Source organism: Macrotis lagotis, chromosome 1 (assembly GCF_037893015.1).
Source record: "Macrotis lagotis isolate mMagLag1 chromosome 1, bilby.v1.9.chrom.fasta, whole genome shotgun sequence".
Classification (NCBI taxonomy): Eukaryota; Metazoa; Chordata; class Mammalia; order Peramelemorphia; family Peramelidae; genus Macrotis; species Macrotis lagotis.
Genome location: NC_133658.1, coordinates 572,776,135 through 572,791,872, shown reverse-complemented (window position 1 = coordinate 572,791,872; position 15,738 = coordinate 572,776,135). Strand labels below are relative to the sequence as shown.

Below are 15,738 nucleotides of genomic sequence, written 5' to 3'. Positions count from 1 at the left end.
AGTTCTCCTACTCAAGGTAACCTGGAAAAGAGCAGAAAGGCTCTGCTCCCTGGGGTCGGAGAGGTGGCCTGCCAGAGGGGTGGCCCGCCAGAGTGAAGGAACTTCAGCATCCTGGAGGCAACCCAGAGCGCTGGGAGCCACGGCTCACAGCAGCGGGGTAGTCTCCCGAGCTGCACCCCGAGGAGCACTGGGCACAAAGTGGGGGAACAACATAGGACCTCTGCCAAAGCGAGCAAGTGGAGCCCAGCCCTCAGGCCACACAAAGAGCAGCACGGCCACCCCAGCCCAGATCCGGAAACAGAAGCAGGTGGAGCCTGTAAGCAGGAGCCCCCAGGGCATGAGCCCATTGAGCTGAGGGAGGGGAGTGAAGAGAGACCGCTGAGCTCTGTCCTCTGCCTCTGGAACAGGACTTTGGGGCTCTGACCATATTCAGATTTTGATCGCAGTCTAGGACCCCCCACCTCAGCCCCATGGCAGAGGGAGGTGCTTATGGTCACTCACAGACCAGGAGGGAGGACAGAGCCTCACACACTGAGACCCTTGTGGGAGTGCCCCAAAAGCTCAGGAAGCACCCCAAAACAAGGCCCAGGCTGGGAAAATGAGCAAGCAGAGAAACAAAAGGAAGAATATTGAGAAATATTTTGCAAATGAGCCCAAGAAGGATCAAAATACTCAGTCTGAAGATGAGGAAGCACAAGCTCCTACATCTAAAGACTCCAAGAAAAACAGAAATTGGGCTCAGGCTATGACAGAGCTCAAAAAAGACTTTGAAAATCAAATGAGGGAGTTGGAAGAAAAACTGGGAAAAGAAAGGAGAGAGATGCAGGAAAAACATGAAAATGAAGTCAGCAGCTTAGTCAAGGAAATCCAAAAAAATGCTGAAGAAAATAGCATGCTAAAAACCAGCTTAGGTCAAATGGATAAAACAGTTCAAAAAGTTATTGAGGAGAAGAATGCTTTAAAAAGCAAAATTGGCCAGATGGAAAAAGAGATAAGAAAACTCTCTGAGGAGAACAAATCCTTCAGACAAAGAATAGAATTCAGGGAGATTGATGAATTTACCAGAAATCAGGAATCAATACTTCAAAACCAAAAGAATGAAAAATTAGAAGAAAATGTGAAATATCTCATTGAAAAAACAACTGATATGGAAAACAGACTTAGGAAAGATAATTTAAAAATTATTGGAACACCTGGAAGTCATGATCAGGAAAAGAGCCTTGACATCATTTTCAAAGAATTACTACAGGAAAATTGCCCTGATATTCTAGAAGCAGAGGGCAAAATAGAAATGGAGAGAATCCACCGATCCCCCCGAGAAAGAGATCCCAAAAAACCAACCCCTAGGAATATTATAGCCAAGTTCCAGAACTCCCAAGTCAAAGAGAAAATATTACAAGCAGCCAGAAGGCCATAGTTCAAACATCGTGGAGCTGCAGTCAGGATCACACAGGACTTAGCAGCAACTACATTGGAAACACGTAGGGCTTGGAATACAATATACCGGAAGGCCAAAGAGCTTAGAATGCAGCCAAGAATGAACTACCCAGCAAGGCTGAATGTCCTCTTCCAGGGAAAAAGATGGACTTTCAATGATCCAGAGGAATTTCAAAGGTTCCTTTTGGAATGGCCAGAGCTAAACAGAAGGTTTGATCTTCAGAAACAGGACTCAGGTGAAACATGGAGATTGGAGGAGAGGGGGGAATTATGAGGGACTTAATGATGATGAACTGCATGTATTACTGCATAGAAAAATGACACTGATAATACCCATATGAACCTTCTCAGGTAATAGAGCAGGGAGAGGGAGCTTTTATAGTTGAAGCACAGGAGAAAGCTGAATTCGAAGATAAAATATGGTGCAAAAATGGAGTCAATAGGGAAAAAAGGGAAATGGAATGGGAGAAAGAAAAAGGAGAGGGGGGAATAGGCCAAGATATTTCACTCAATAAGATTTTTTTATTACAATGAGCTATTGCAATGATATGGAAGGGGGGAGGCAAGGGGGAATGAGGGAACCTTTGCTCTCATCAGAGGTGACTAGGAGAGGAAACAGCATATATACTCAATGGTGTATAAGCATCTGGAGTAAGAAGGAGGGGGGGAGCAGGGGGAAGGGGTGGGGATGTGAATAAAGGAAGAGAGGATGGACTATGGGGGGAGAGTGGTCAGATATAATACATTTTCTTTTTTGCTTCTTGCAAGGGGCTGGGATTGGAAGGCCTGCCCAGGACCATAGGGCCAGGTGGATTCTGGGCCTAAGGGGTGGTATGAGGGCTCAGTGCTTCTTAGCCCCAGGACCAGGGATCTGTCTGCTGCCCCACTCATCGACCCTACAGCAGAGTTGGAGTGAAAGGAGAGAGAAAATATAGTACATGGTAGTGGAGAAATAAGAAAGGAGGGAGTTGTGATCAGCAATGGCAATGTTGGAAAAATATGGAAATACCTTGTGTGATGGACTTATCCTAAAGACTGTGATCCACCCATGACAGAGTTGTTGGTGTTGGAACAAAGACTGAAGCACATTTATTTGTTATTATTATTTGGGGGAGGGTGCAGGTCAAGTGGGGCTGGGTGGCCTGCCTGGGGCCACATAGCAGGGTGATCTTTGGGTGTCTGGGGCCGGATTTGGACCCAGGTGCTCCTGGCTCAAGGGCAAATGCTCTGTCTGCTACCCAGCCACCCCTACTATTATTACTATTTTATTTTATTTTTATTTGGGGTCTTTTTCTCTTTTTTCTCTTTTTCTTTTTTTTTCTTTTTTTCCCCCCTCTTATTTTGGTTTTTGCAGGGCAGTGGGGATTGGGTGGCTTGCATGTCACACAGCTGGGTGATTGTTGGGTCTACGATGCTGGATATGGGCTCAGGTGCTCATGGCTCCAGGGCTGGTGCTTCGTCCATCGCGCCACCTGGCCAAACCTATAATTATTACTATTATTTTTTTAATGTTAATTTTTTTTCTCTCCCCTTTACTTTTTTCACCCAAGCAAGTCTATCTGTATTCATGGGGGGAGGGGTATTTTGTTTACTTGTAAACAAAAATATTTTATTAATGTAAAAAAACATTTGTACAAAATGAAAATAAAAAAATAAATTTAAAAATTAAAAAAAAAAGATAAGGAAGGAAACTTTATCCTCCTAAGAGGTACCATAAATAATAAAGTCATTTCAATATTGAATATATATATGCACCCAGTGGGACAGCACCCAAATTCTTAGAGGAGAAGCTGAAAGAACTACAGGAAGACATAGACTGCAAAACTCTACTAGTAGGAGACCTCAACCTTCCCCTATCAGATCTAGATAAATCGAATTATAAAATAAAGAAGAAAGAAGTTAAGGAGGTAAATAGATTGTTAGAAAAATTAGATATGGTAGACTTATGGAGGAAATTGAACGGGGAAAGAAAGAAATATACCTTTTTCTCTGCAGTACATGGAACTTATACAAAAATTGACCATGTACTAGGACATAAAAACCTAATGATCAGCTGCAGAAAGGCAGAAATAGTGAATACATCTTCCTCAGATTACAATGCAATAAAAGTCATATGCAATACTGTGCCAAGGAGATATAGATTCAGAACAAGTTGGAAACTGAATTACCTCATTTTAAAAAATGAATGGACCAAAAAACAAATTATAGAAAGAATTAACCATTTTATCCTAGATAATGATAATAAGGAAACAACATACCAAAACCTATGGGATTCATTCAAAGCAACTCTCAGGGGATATATTATAGCTTTAAATGCTTACATGAATAAATTGGAAAAAGAGGAAATCAATGAACTAAACATGCAACTAAAAAAATTAGAGAAAGAACAAATCAAAAATCCCCAATTAAATATCAAATTAAAAATTCTAAAAATTAAAGGAGAAATTAATAAAATCGAAAGCAAAAAAACTATTGAATTAATAAATGAAACCAAAGTTGGTAGTATGAAAAAAACAATAAAATTGATAAACCTCTGGTCAATTTGATTAAAAAAAAAGAAAGAAGAAAACCAAATTGCTAGTATCATAAATGAAAAGGTGAACTCACCACCAAAGAGGAGTAATTAAAGTAATAATTCGAAATTATTTTGCCCAACTCTGTGCCAATAAATTTGATAATCTAAGTGAAATGGATGAATATTTACAAAAATATAAGTTGCCCAGGTTAAATGAAGAAAAGATTAAATACCTAAACAACCCTATCTCAGAAAAAGAAATTCAACAAGCCATTACTGAACTCCCTAAAAAAAAATCTCCAGGGCCTGATGGATTCACAAGTGAATTCTACCAAACATTTAAGGAACAATTGGTTCCAATCCTATATAAACTCTTTGGAAAAATAGGGAAAGATGGAACTCTGCCTAACTCTTTCTATGAAACCAATATGGTACCGTTACCTAAACCAGGAAGAGTTAAAACAAAGAAAGAAAATTATAGACCTGTTTCCCTGATGAATATAGATGCAAAAATCCTAAATAAAATCTTAGCAAAACGACTACAACAAGTCATCACTAGGATAATACATTATGATCAAGTAGGATTTATTCCAGGAATGCAAGGTTGGTTAAATATTAGGAAAACACTGTTAGTATACTCAATTATATCAACAACAAACCTATCAGAAATATGATCATATCAATAGATGCTGAAAAAGTTTTTGACAAAATACAGCATCCATTCCTATTAAAAACACTAGAGAGTGTAGGAATAAATGGACTGTTCCTTAAAATAATTAGCAGTGTCTATTTGAAACCATCAACAGGCATTATATTCAATGGGGAGAGGCTAGAGGCATTCCCAATAAGATCAGGGGTAAAAAAAGGGTGCCCATTATCATCACTACTATTCAATATTATATTAGAAATGTTAGCATCAGCAATTAGAGAAGAAAAAGAAATTGAAGGAATCAGTATTGGGAAGGAAGAGACAAAACTCTCACTCTTCATAGATGACATGATGGTCAACCTAGAGAATTCCAAGAAATCACCCAAAAAACTACTGGAAACAATTAGCAATTTTAGCAAAGTTGCAGGTTATAAAATAAACCCTCATAAATCCTCAACTTTTCTATATGTGTCTAGCAAGATACAACAGGAAGAACTAGAAAGAGAAATCCCATTCAAAGTAATCTCAGACAATATAAAATATTTGGGAGTCTATTTGCCAAGACAGACTCAGAATCTTTTTGAAAACAATTATAAAACACTTCTCACACAAATTAAATCAGATTTAAATAACTGGGCAAATATCAACTGCTCATGGATGGGTAGAGCTAATATAATAAAAAATGACAATTCTACCAAAACTAAACTGTTTAGTGCCCTACCAATCAAAATTCCAAAAAATTACTTTAATGAGTTAGAAAAAATTGTAACTAAATTCATATGGAGAAATAAAAAGTCAAGAATTGCCAGGAGCTTAAAGAAAAAAAAGTATAAAAGAAGGTGGCTTAGCCCTACCTGATCTAAAATTACATTATAAAGCATCAGTCATCAAAACTGTTTGGTATTGGCTAAGAAATAGAGTGGTGGACCAGTGGAATAGACTAGGTGTAAAAGCAGGAGACGATTATAGTAATCTGCTGTTTGATAAACCCAAAGAGTCTGGCCATTGGGATAAAAACTCCCTCTTTGATAAAAATTGCTGGGATAATTGAAAGTTAGTATGGAAGAAACTTAAATTAGACCAACACCTCACACCCTTTACCAAGATAAGATCCAAATGGTTACAGGACATAGACATAAAAAACAATACTATAAGCAAATTAGAAGATCAGGGACTACTCTACCTGTCAGATCTATGGAAAGGGGAGCAGTTTATGACTAAGGAAGAGTGGGAGAACATCACCAAAATCCAATTAGATGATTTCAATTACATTAAATTAAAAAGCTTTTGCACAGATAAAACCAATGTACCCAAGATCAAAAAAAATGTAGTAAATTGGGAAACAATCTTTACAACTAATGATTCTGACAAAGGACTCATTTCTAAAATATACAGAGAACTGAGTCACATTTTTAAAACAAATAGCCATTCCCCAATTGACAAATGGTCAAAGGATATGCAAAGGCAATTTACAGAGGAGGAGATCAAAGTAATCCATAGCCATATGAAAAAATGCTCTAAATCATTAATTATTAGAGAAATGCAAATTAAAGCTTCTCTGAGGTACCACCTCACACCTCTCAGATTGGCCAGTATGACCAGGAAGGAAAATGATCATTGTTGGAAGGGTTGTGGGAAATCTGGGACACTATTACACTGTTGGTGGAGCTGTGAACTCAACCAACCCTTCTGGAGAGCTATTTGCAACTATGCCCAAAGAGCAACAAAAATGTGCATACCCTTTGACCCAGCAATACCACTACTGGGTCTATATCCTGAAGAGATGATGAAAAAGGGTAAGAATATCACTTGTACAAAAATATTTATAGCAGCCCTGTTTGTGGTGGCAAAGAATTGGAAATCAAGTAAATGTCCTTCAATTGGGGAATGGCTTACCAAACTGTGGTATATGTATGTCATAGAAACCAGGAGGGACAGGATTTCAGGGAAGCCTGGAGGGATTTGCATGAACTGATGCTGAGTGAGATGAGCAGAACCAGAAAAACACTTTACACCCTAACAGCAACATGGGAGTGATGTTCAATCTTGAAGGACTTGCTCATTCCATCAGGGCAACAATCGGGAACAATTTTGAGCTGTCTGCAAAGGAGAATGCCATCTGTATCCAGATAAGGAGCTGTGGAGTTTGAACAAAGTGCAAGGACTATTCGCTTTAATTTAGAAAAAAACAGATATCTTATTGTCTGATCTTGTTACCTCTTAGACTTCTCTTCTTTAAGGATATGATTTCTCTCTCATCACACCCAATTTGGTCAAGGTACAACATGGAAACAAAGTAAAGACTGACAGAGTACTTTCTGTCGGGGAAGGGAAGCAAGATTGGGGGGGGGGGATCGTAAAATTCAAATAATATCTTTAATAAAAATTTAAAAAAAAGTTTGAGGGACAGCAAAGCAAAGCAGCACTCCACCAGCCCTAGAGTCAGGAAGACTTGAGTTTAAATCTGACTTCAGCTATATGTTACTTACTAGTTGTGTGACCTTGGGAAAGTCACTTAAGTCCATTGTTTCAAGAACAAAAAAAGATTTCTTCTTTGCCTATTCCAAATAATTTATCTAATATTGGAACTAGTTGATTTTTAAATGTTTGATATGATTTCATTTGAAAATATCTATCTGAATGTTTTTTTCTTAGGAAGTTTATTGATACCATGCTCAAATTCTTTTTATAAAACTGGTTTATTTTTAATAGACCACATCTTTATTATATTAGGATAAAAATATTATATGTACCTTTAAAAATACTCTTTCTACCCAACCAAACAATATATGAAGTACTTTCTTTTTTTCCTTAATAAAACTTTTTATTAAAGAAAATAGGGGCGGCTAGGTGGCGCAGTGGATAGAGCACCAGCCCTGGAGTCAGGAGGACCTGAGTTCAATTCCAACCTCAGACACTTAATAACTACCTAGCTGTGTAGTCTTGGGCAAGCCACTTAACCCCACTGCCTTGCAAAAACAAACAAACAAACAAATGGTGTTTGCTTTGCCCCTTAAAACTATACCTTATAATAAAAATTGTTTTTAAAAAAAGGCATAAAGGGGCAGCCAGGTGGTGCAGTGGATAGAGCATCAACCCTGGAGTCAGGAGGACCTGAGTTCAAATCCAGCTTCAGATACTTTAATAACTACCTAGCTAGGGTGGCTAGGTGGCGTAGTGGATAAAGCACCAGCCTTGGAGTCCGAGTACCTGGGTTCAAATCCGGTCTCAGACACTTAATAATTACCTAGCTGTGTGACCTTGGGCAAGCCACTTAACATCATTTGCCTTGCAAAAACCTAAAAAAAAATTGTATACACTATTAATATGCCTTTTCTCTATTTTACTAATATAAGCATTTGGATATACAAATCTTCCTATGGTCACTGCTTTTGTTGCATCCCATAGATTTTTAATACGTTGTTTCATTATTACCATTCTCTTTAATAAAATTATTTATTATTTTTGTAACTTGTTATTTAATTCAATTCTTTAATATTTTATATTAATATTAGGTTATTATAGTCATCAATTAATTTTAATCTGTTTCTATGGTCCCTTATTAAATATAATTTTTATTGCACTGTGATCTGAAAATGCATTTTATAATTCTGATTTTCTGCATTTATATATAATTTATATATATATATATATATATAACTTTTATGCACTTATAGTTATTTTTGTAAAGGTACTATTTAATGCTGAGAAAAAGGTATATTCCTTTTTATTCTTATTCAATTTTCTCCAGATTATTTAGCTTATCCAGATATCTAGCATCTCTAAGGTTTTATTTATCTCTTTGATTTCTTATTTGTTTTTGTTATATTTATCTAATTCTGAGAGGGTAAGATTAAAGTTGCCCACTATTAATAGTTTTCCTATTTATTTCTATAATTAAGTTTCTCCTTTAAAAATCTGGAAGTTCTTACATTTGTTGCATAAAAGTTTAGTACTGATACTATCTTACTATCTATGAGCCTTAACATAATATAGCTTCCCAGTTTATCTCTTCTAATTAAATTTATTCTAGCTTTAACTCTTGTCTGAGATCTTGATTGCTATCCCTACTTCTTTTGCATTACTTGGGGCATAATAAATTCTATTCCAGTACTTTATTTTTATTCTGTTATCTCTCATTTTTAAATGTTTCTTAAAAATAACCTACAGTCAGATTCTAATTTCTAATCCATTCTATTCTCCATTCCTATTTAGTAGGTGAGTTTATCCTATTCACACTGAAAATTATAATTCTCAGGTGTACATTTCCCTACATCCTCTTTTCATCAGTTTTTAAAGATTCTTTAGCTTGTTGTTAATAGTATATCAGGTAAAGATTTAGATAAACAACAAGGGATATTTAAGAACTGAAGTTTTAAGTGAACTATGGGTTCCCCAGCTTTTTCTAACTAGCCCTCTTCCTAGAATGAGATAATTTCAAGGACATTTCTGTGACTTTGTCCTTGTAATCCATCAACACTTTCAAAACTCTTTTCCAGTAATTCTGCTGTTCTATGTATCCAGACCATTTGTCCTCCAACTGTTTCCCATGATAAATGTTCAAAGAATAAGAGGCAGATTTCAGAATAAGAAATCAAAACCATCAATAGTCACAGGAAAGTGGCAAATGTTTAAGGAGATGTGGAAAAGTAGAAACTCTAATACACTGTTGAAAGAGTTGTGAACTGGTCCAACCTTTCTAAAGAAAAATTTGGAACTATGCCCAAAGGACTATAAAACTATTCTTCATATTCTTTGACCCAATGATACCACTACTAGGTCCATATCCCAAAGAAATCAAAGAAAAATTACCTATGTGTAAAAATTTATCTATAGCTCTCTTTTGGTGTTGGCAAAGAAGTGAAAATCGAGGTGATGCCCATCAATTGGGTCAGCTAGGGAACGTAAGTGGCACAGTGGATAAAAGATCAAGTCTGGAGTCAGGAAGACCTAAATTCAAATCTAGTCTCAGATACCTAGTAGCTACATGATCTTAGGCAAGTTACTTAACATTTCTCTCAATTTCCTCAACTGTAAAATGAGCTGGAGAAGGAGATGGCAAATGACTCCAGTATCTTTGCCAAGAAAACCCCAAATAGTCAGGAAGAGTTGGACATGACTTAACTGAACAGCCACCATCAACTGGGGAATGGTTTAACAAGTTGTAGTATATGATTGTGATGGAATGTTATTATGCTGCAAGAAATAATGGGAATGATTTCAGAAAAACCTGGGAAAACATATGTGAGCTGATGTAAAGCAAAACAAAATAAAACATCATACATAGTAACAGTAATATTGTAATGATAATCAATTGTGAAAGATTTAGCTATACTAATCAATACAATAATCCACAATAATTTGCAAGGACTTAAAATGCAAAATGCTTCTACCTCCAGGGAAAGAACTGCCAAACTCTAAGTGTATTTTCTTTCACTTTCTTTACTTTTCTTTCTTTCTTTTTCTTTTTTTGGCAACATGATTAATGTGGGAAGTTGCTTTGTATGACTTCAATTACATCATGAGTATCATATATCTTGCCTTTTAAATGGATGGGGAGGGTAAGGAGGAAGGGAGAAGATTCAGAACTGAAAATAAAAAGTTTTACAATCAGCTATGTGCGAAGTTTTATGTTTTTATAGTGAGAGATTGACAAAGTTTTATGTTTTTGTAGCAAGAGATTGACAAATTTATGTTATTCAATTCAACAAGCAATTATTAAACTTTTCCTAAACTATTGTGGACCCCATGGACAAATTTAAAAAAATGAAACAAGTCCTTATATTTTACTGAAGAAATTAACATGTACTCATATATAAATACAAAAATGTTTTAAAAAATTGGGAATGAAAGACACTAACATTAAGGAGAGGGGAATAGGAGAAAAGCGTAGAGTTGGAAAGGTCTCATGTATAGGAGTGGCATTTATTGTTGGACCTTAAAAGAAGACAGGAATTCTGAGACATAGAATGATACTGCATTTCAAGCATGCAGTGAAGACCTACAGATGAGAAATAGAATGTTGTACATTGGGAACAACCAGCAGGAAGGTAATATGCCTGCTACTAAATGAATTTTTTTAAAAAGCCTGGAAACATAAACTATAGCTCGATTGTGAATGGCTTTACATTTCCAGAGAAACTCAATTTTATTCTAAAAATCAAGAAGAAACTATTGGAGTTCAATAAGCAGGATTACGATCTGATTAGACCTGTGCTTTTGGAATATCAACTTGACAGTTACTATGTAGGGAATGGACTGGAGAAGAGAGAAACCTGTCAGGAAGAATTTGGAGGCTATTGCAATAACCCAGGGTCTGAAACTAGGATAAAAACCATGTAAATGGAGAGATGTCTGATGTACGAGCTGCAGTAGTATGTGAATCTACAACTTGGCAAATAATTAAATATGGGATGGGAGATGAGGAAAAATGGAAGAGTTAAGGATTAATTCAAAGTGAACTTGAGTGACTAAAAGGATGGTAATGATCTTGATAGAAAATTATAAAGAAGGGTGAGTTTTTTCAGGAAAAATAATGAGTTACATTTTAGACATGTTGAGTTGTAAATGTCTACAGGTCATTGAGTTGGAAATATTCAATAAACAATTGGTAATAAAGACCTGGAATTCAGGAAAGTAAGGAAGTGTGTGTGTGTGTGTGTGTGTGTGTGTGTGTGTGTGTGTGTGTGTGTGTGTGAGAGAGAGAGAGAGAGAGAGAGACAGAGACAGAGACAGAGACAGAGACAGAGAGAGACAGACAGAGACAGAGAGAGACAGTGAGAAGTGTAGATGGAAATAGAGTCATCTGCTTAGAGACAATAATCAAATGAACCAATGAGAGCTTGTGAGATCTTAGAGGTGGATTACATAGAGAGAAAAGATGAAAGTCTACTGGGGACAAAGAATAAGAAAATGAGTACTAGACTTGGACACAAGAGGTTCAAAACCTGGTTCTGACTCCAAGCAAATCATTTCTCTCTATGCTTCATCTACAAAATAGGCAAAACAATACTTTCACCACATATTTTGTAAATGCTGAACAATGAGAACATGAGTTAATATATAGATATATGTACATTTATACCACATAATAAAAAATTTCAGCTATAATTTAAGATAACGTTTTGGAACAAATGTCACTGAAAACAACCAAAGATCCTTGCAAATGAATAAATATGGGATAAGGGAGAAAAAAAGAGTTGAAGCTTATTCCAACGTGAATCTTAGTGACTAGAAAAATGGTCATGATATTGACAGAAAGCCAAAATATAATGAGTTATGTTTGGAATACAGAGAGTGACATGTCAATAGAACATCCAGTTGAAAACAGCCAAAAGACAATTGGACACACAGTTCAGGGTTGATGGACCACAAATTTTAATAGTTGTGTGACACTGGGCAAATTGCTCAATTTTGGTGGGCCACAGTTTTAAAGGTTGAACTTGACCTTTAAGGTCTCTTCCAGTTCTAAACTTAGGATCCTATGATTTGAAATGGTATGTCAGTTCTCCTGCTCCTATGTTACCTGACTTTCTTAAGCAATACACCCCCAGCCCATCTCATTATTTTCAAGGCTATTAGCTCGCCTACCTTTTATAAGAAACACTTCCTGATAGTGAATGTACCTTCTCTTTGGGGAATCAGTATATTTATACATATATATATATAATATTTATATGTTATATATTTATATTATTATATATGTACACATATATACCTAATTTATATATTATTATATTATGTGTTTTATATATGTATGTATACATGTATACATATAAATACACTGATTTCCCAAAGAGAAATTGCATTCACTATCAGGAAGTGTGTGTGTGTGTGTGTGTGTGTGTGTGTGTGTGTGTGTATGTATGTATTCAAGGACCAGAATATGCAGATAGATAGATGGATAGATGGATAGATGATGGATAGATGGATAGATAGATGATAGATAGATGGATAGATGGATAGATGATAGATGGATAGATAGATGATAGATAGGATAGATGGACAGATGGATAGATGATGGATAGATGATGGATAGATGGATAGATGATGGATAGATGGATAGATGGATAGATGATAGATAGATGGATAGATGGATGGATTGATAGATAGATGGATAGATGGATAGATGATGGATAGATGGATAGATAGATGATAGATAGATGGATAGATGGATGGATAGATGATGGATAGATGGATAGATGATGGATAGATGGATAGATAGATGATAGATAGATGGATAGATGATGGATAGATGGATGGATAGATGGATAGATGATGGATAGATGGATAGATAGATGATATATGGACAGATGGATAGATGATGGATAGATGGATGGATAGATGGATAGATGATGGATAGATGGATAGATGGATGGATGATGGATAGATGGATAGATGATAGATGGATAGATAGATTATAGATAGATGGATAGATGATAGATAGATGGATAGATGATGGATAGATGGATAGATGGATAGATAGATGATAGATGGATAGATGGATAGATGATGGATAGATGGATAGATGGATGGATAGATGGATAGATGATGGATAGACGGATGGATGATGGATAGATGGATAGATGATAGATGGATAGATAGATGATAGATGGACAGATGGATAGATGATGGATAGATGGATAGATGATAGATAGATGGATAGATGATGGATAGATGGATAGATGGATAGATAGATGATAGATGGATAGATGGATAGATGATGGATAGATGGATAGATGGATGGATAGATGGATAGATGATGGATAGATGGATAGATGGATGGATAGATGGATAGATGATGGACAGATGGATAGATGGATGGATGGATAGATGGATAGATAGCTATGTGCATCCCCTTGTTCAGTCAGAATCCCACTTTCTCTCCTATGGCAGGCGTTCCTGCTCCCCTTCACCAGTGCCCCTTTCTTCTGAGGTTATCTCCTGTGTGTAACCTGCATACACCTTGTCTGTACAGGCTGCTTGAGGGCTGGGCCCTGGGTTCTGGGTTTGCTTCCCTCGCATTCTCTGTAGCTCTCTGGCTTCCTGCAGTCTGCTCAGTGACTGGCACCTTATTGATGGCCATGATGCCCCTCCCACCCCGGGAGAACTTGAGCGACCTGGGCGCGCAGTGTTTTTTGTCTTTGCACCCGCCTCCCTGGCACTTGGTGCCACACACATATAGTAAGCGCTTAATAAAGGTTCGTTTCACTGAACACGAGTTGCCGCGGCCCCGAAGGTCCCCGGGCACTTGGCGCTCCAAAGTCTGCGCCTGCGCAGTGGGAAGCCGAGGGCAGGTAAGGCCAGGGGAGCGCTCCGACCGTTCCTCGCCGGGGCGCGCGATCCCGAATAGTGCCTGCGTAGACGCGACACTCCAGGCCGGCTCTCACCGCCTCCGGCCTCCTCTCCCTCTCCCGGAAAACGGAATTCCCGCCCACCTTGGGGCTGGCGGGAGGCGGTAGCGCGTGGGTGCCATCCTTACCGTACAGGTAGTCGTACGGTCGCCCACTAGCGACGGTGCCGCGGAGCCCCGGCTTCAGCCGGAAGCGAGGCTGCTGCGGAGGAGGAGGGGGCTGCTCGGAAGTCTCCGTTTGACTCATGGCTTCGGCCTTTGTGCCCGCAAGCGAGCACGGTGGGACTGGGGCTGGGGAGTGTGGAGTCGCTTCGCCATGGAAACGGCCGCGCAGGCGCAGTGGGCGGCCCGGAGGCGGCTCTTCCGCTCGCTCTCGCTGAGGCGCGCTCCCGGCGCGGTCGGAGCCCCGGCCACGCCCCGGCGGCCCGCCGGCCTCCGCCCTCCGCCGCCGCCACGTGGCGCGGAGGACACCGCCCCGCCCCGCCCCTCCCCGCCCCCGGCGGCCCTTTACCGGGCCGTGCGGGGCCGCGCAGGGAGGAGCGGAGGAGAGCCCGGGGCACTTTTTTAATGCACTTTTTTTAAAGTGTTTTGCCAGGCAAATGGGGTTAAGTGGCTTGCCCAGGGCCACACAGCTAGGTCTTTATTAAGTGTCTGAGGCCGGATTTGAACCCAGGGACTCCTGACTCCAGGGCCGGTGCTCCATCCACTGGGCCACCTAGCCGCCCCTATTTAATTCACTTCCATTCATTTGTACACGCATATTTCCAAATCACAAGATTTCCCACCTCTGCCCTCAGCAGGGAACAGGTTAGCATTTTACATGCATGTTTTGTTAAACATATGCAAATTCGCAATTTGGGACATGAGGAATTAGGATTAAGGGAAAGTGATACATAAGAGATTTTTATAACGTGTTCTTCAGATTTGGAAAGGTCAGGCGAAGTAGATAGAGCACCGGCCCTGGAGTCAGGAGCACCTGAGTTCAAATCCGGCCTCAGACACTTAATAATTATCTAGCTGTGTGGCCTTGGGCAAGCCACTTCAACCCCATTGCCTTGCAAAAACTAAAAACAAACAAACAAAAAAGATTTGGAAGGGTTTTTTTTTTCCTGTGTGGTTTGTTTCGTTTTTCTTCCTCTGGGGATAATATAGTCCATAAACAGTCTTAATAGGGTTGTCCCAGCTCTCTGGAGCTGCTTCCATCAAGGTTGTTCATCTCCTAGTGTACATCGTTCTCTTGGCTCTACTTTCACTCTGCATCAGATCCTTGCTTCTTTAAAGTCCAACCATTTATGGTTTTTATAGAACAATAATATTACATAGTATCCATGCACCATAACTTGTTCAGCCATTCCCCAATTGATGGGCATTCCCTCAATTTCCAATTCTTTGCCACTACAAAAAAGAGCTGCTATGAATATTTTGGAACTTGTGGGACTTTTCCCATTTTTACAATTTCTTCTGGATATAGACCTAAAATTGGAATAGCTGGGTCAAGGGGTATGAAGCATTTTATTGCCCTTTGGGCGTAGTTCCATATCATTCTCCAGGAAGGTTGATTCGTCCTCAACTCCACCAGCATCAATGTCCCAATCCTCCCACAACCTCTCCAACATTGGTCATCTTCCCTTCTTCTCAGGTCCTTTCTTTTTTTTAATTTTAGGTGGTTTTTTTTTTGCAAGGCAAATGGGGTTAAGTGGCTTGCTCAAGGCCACACAGCTAGGTAATTATTAAGTGTCTGAGACCAGATTTGAACCCAGGTACTGCTGACTCCGGGGCCAGTGC

General features: G+C 38.8%; 1 protein-coding gene across 2 annotated transcripts in view; it reads right to left on the bottom strand.

Moving 5' to 3' along the window:
* CFAP91 (cilia and flagella associated protein 91) overlaps window positions 1-14,398 on the bottom strand; it is a 118,815-nt gene extending 104,417 nt beyond the window's left edge. For both annotated transcript variants that reach the window (XM_074214587.1, XM_074214588.1), the window contains exon 1: window positions 14,083-14,398. In XM_074214587.1, coding sequence (XP_074070688.1) covers window positions 14,083-14,200 — 118 coding nt within the window. In that variant the 5' untranslated portion in view covers window positions 14,201-14,398. The remainder of the gene's footprint in view (window positions 1-14,082) is intronic.
* Between the last annotated feature and the right edge of the window lie 1,340 nt (window positions 14,399-15,738).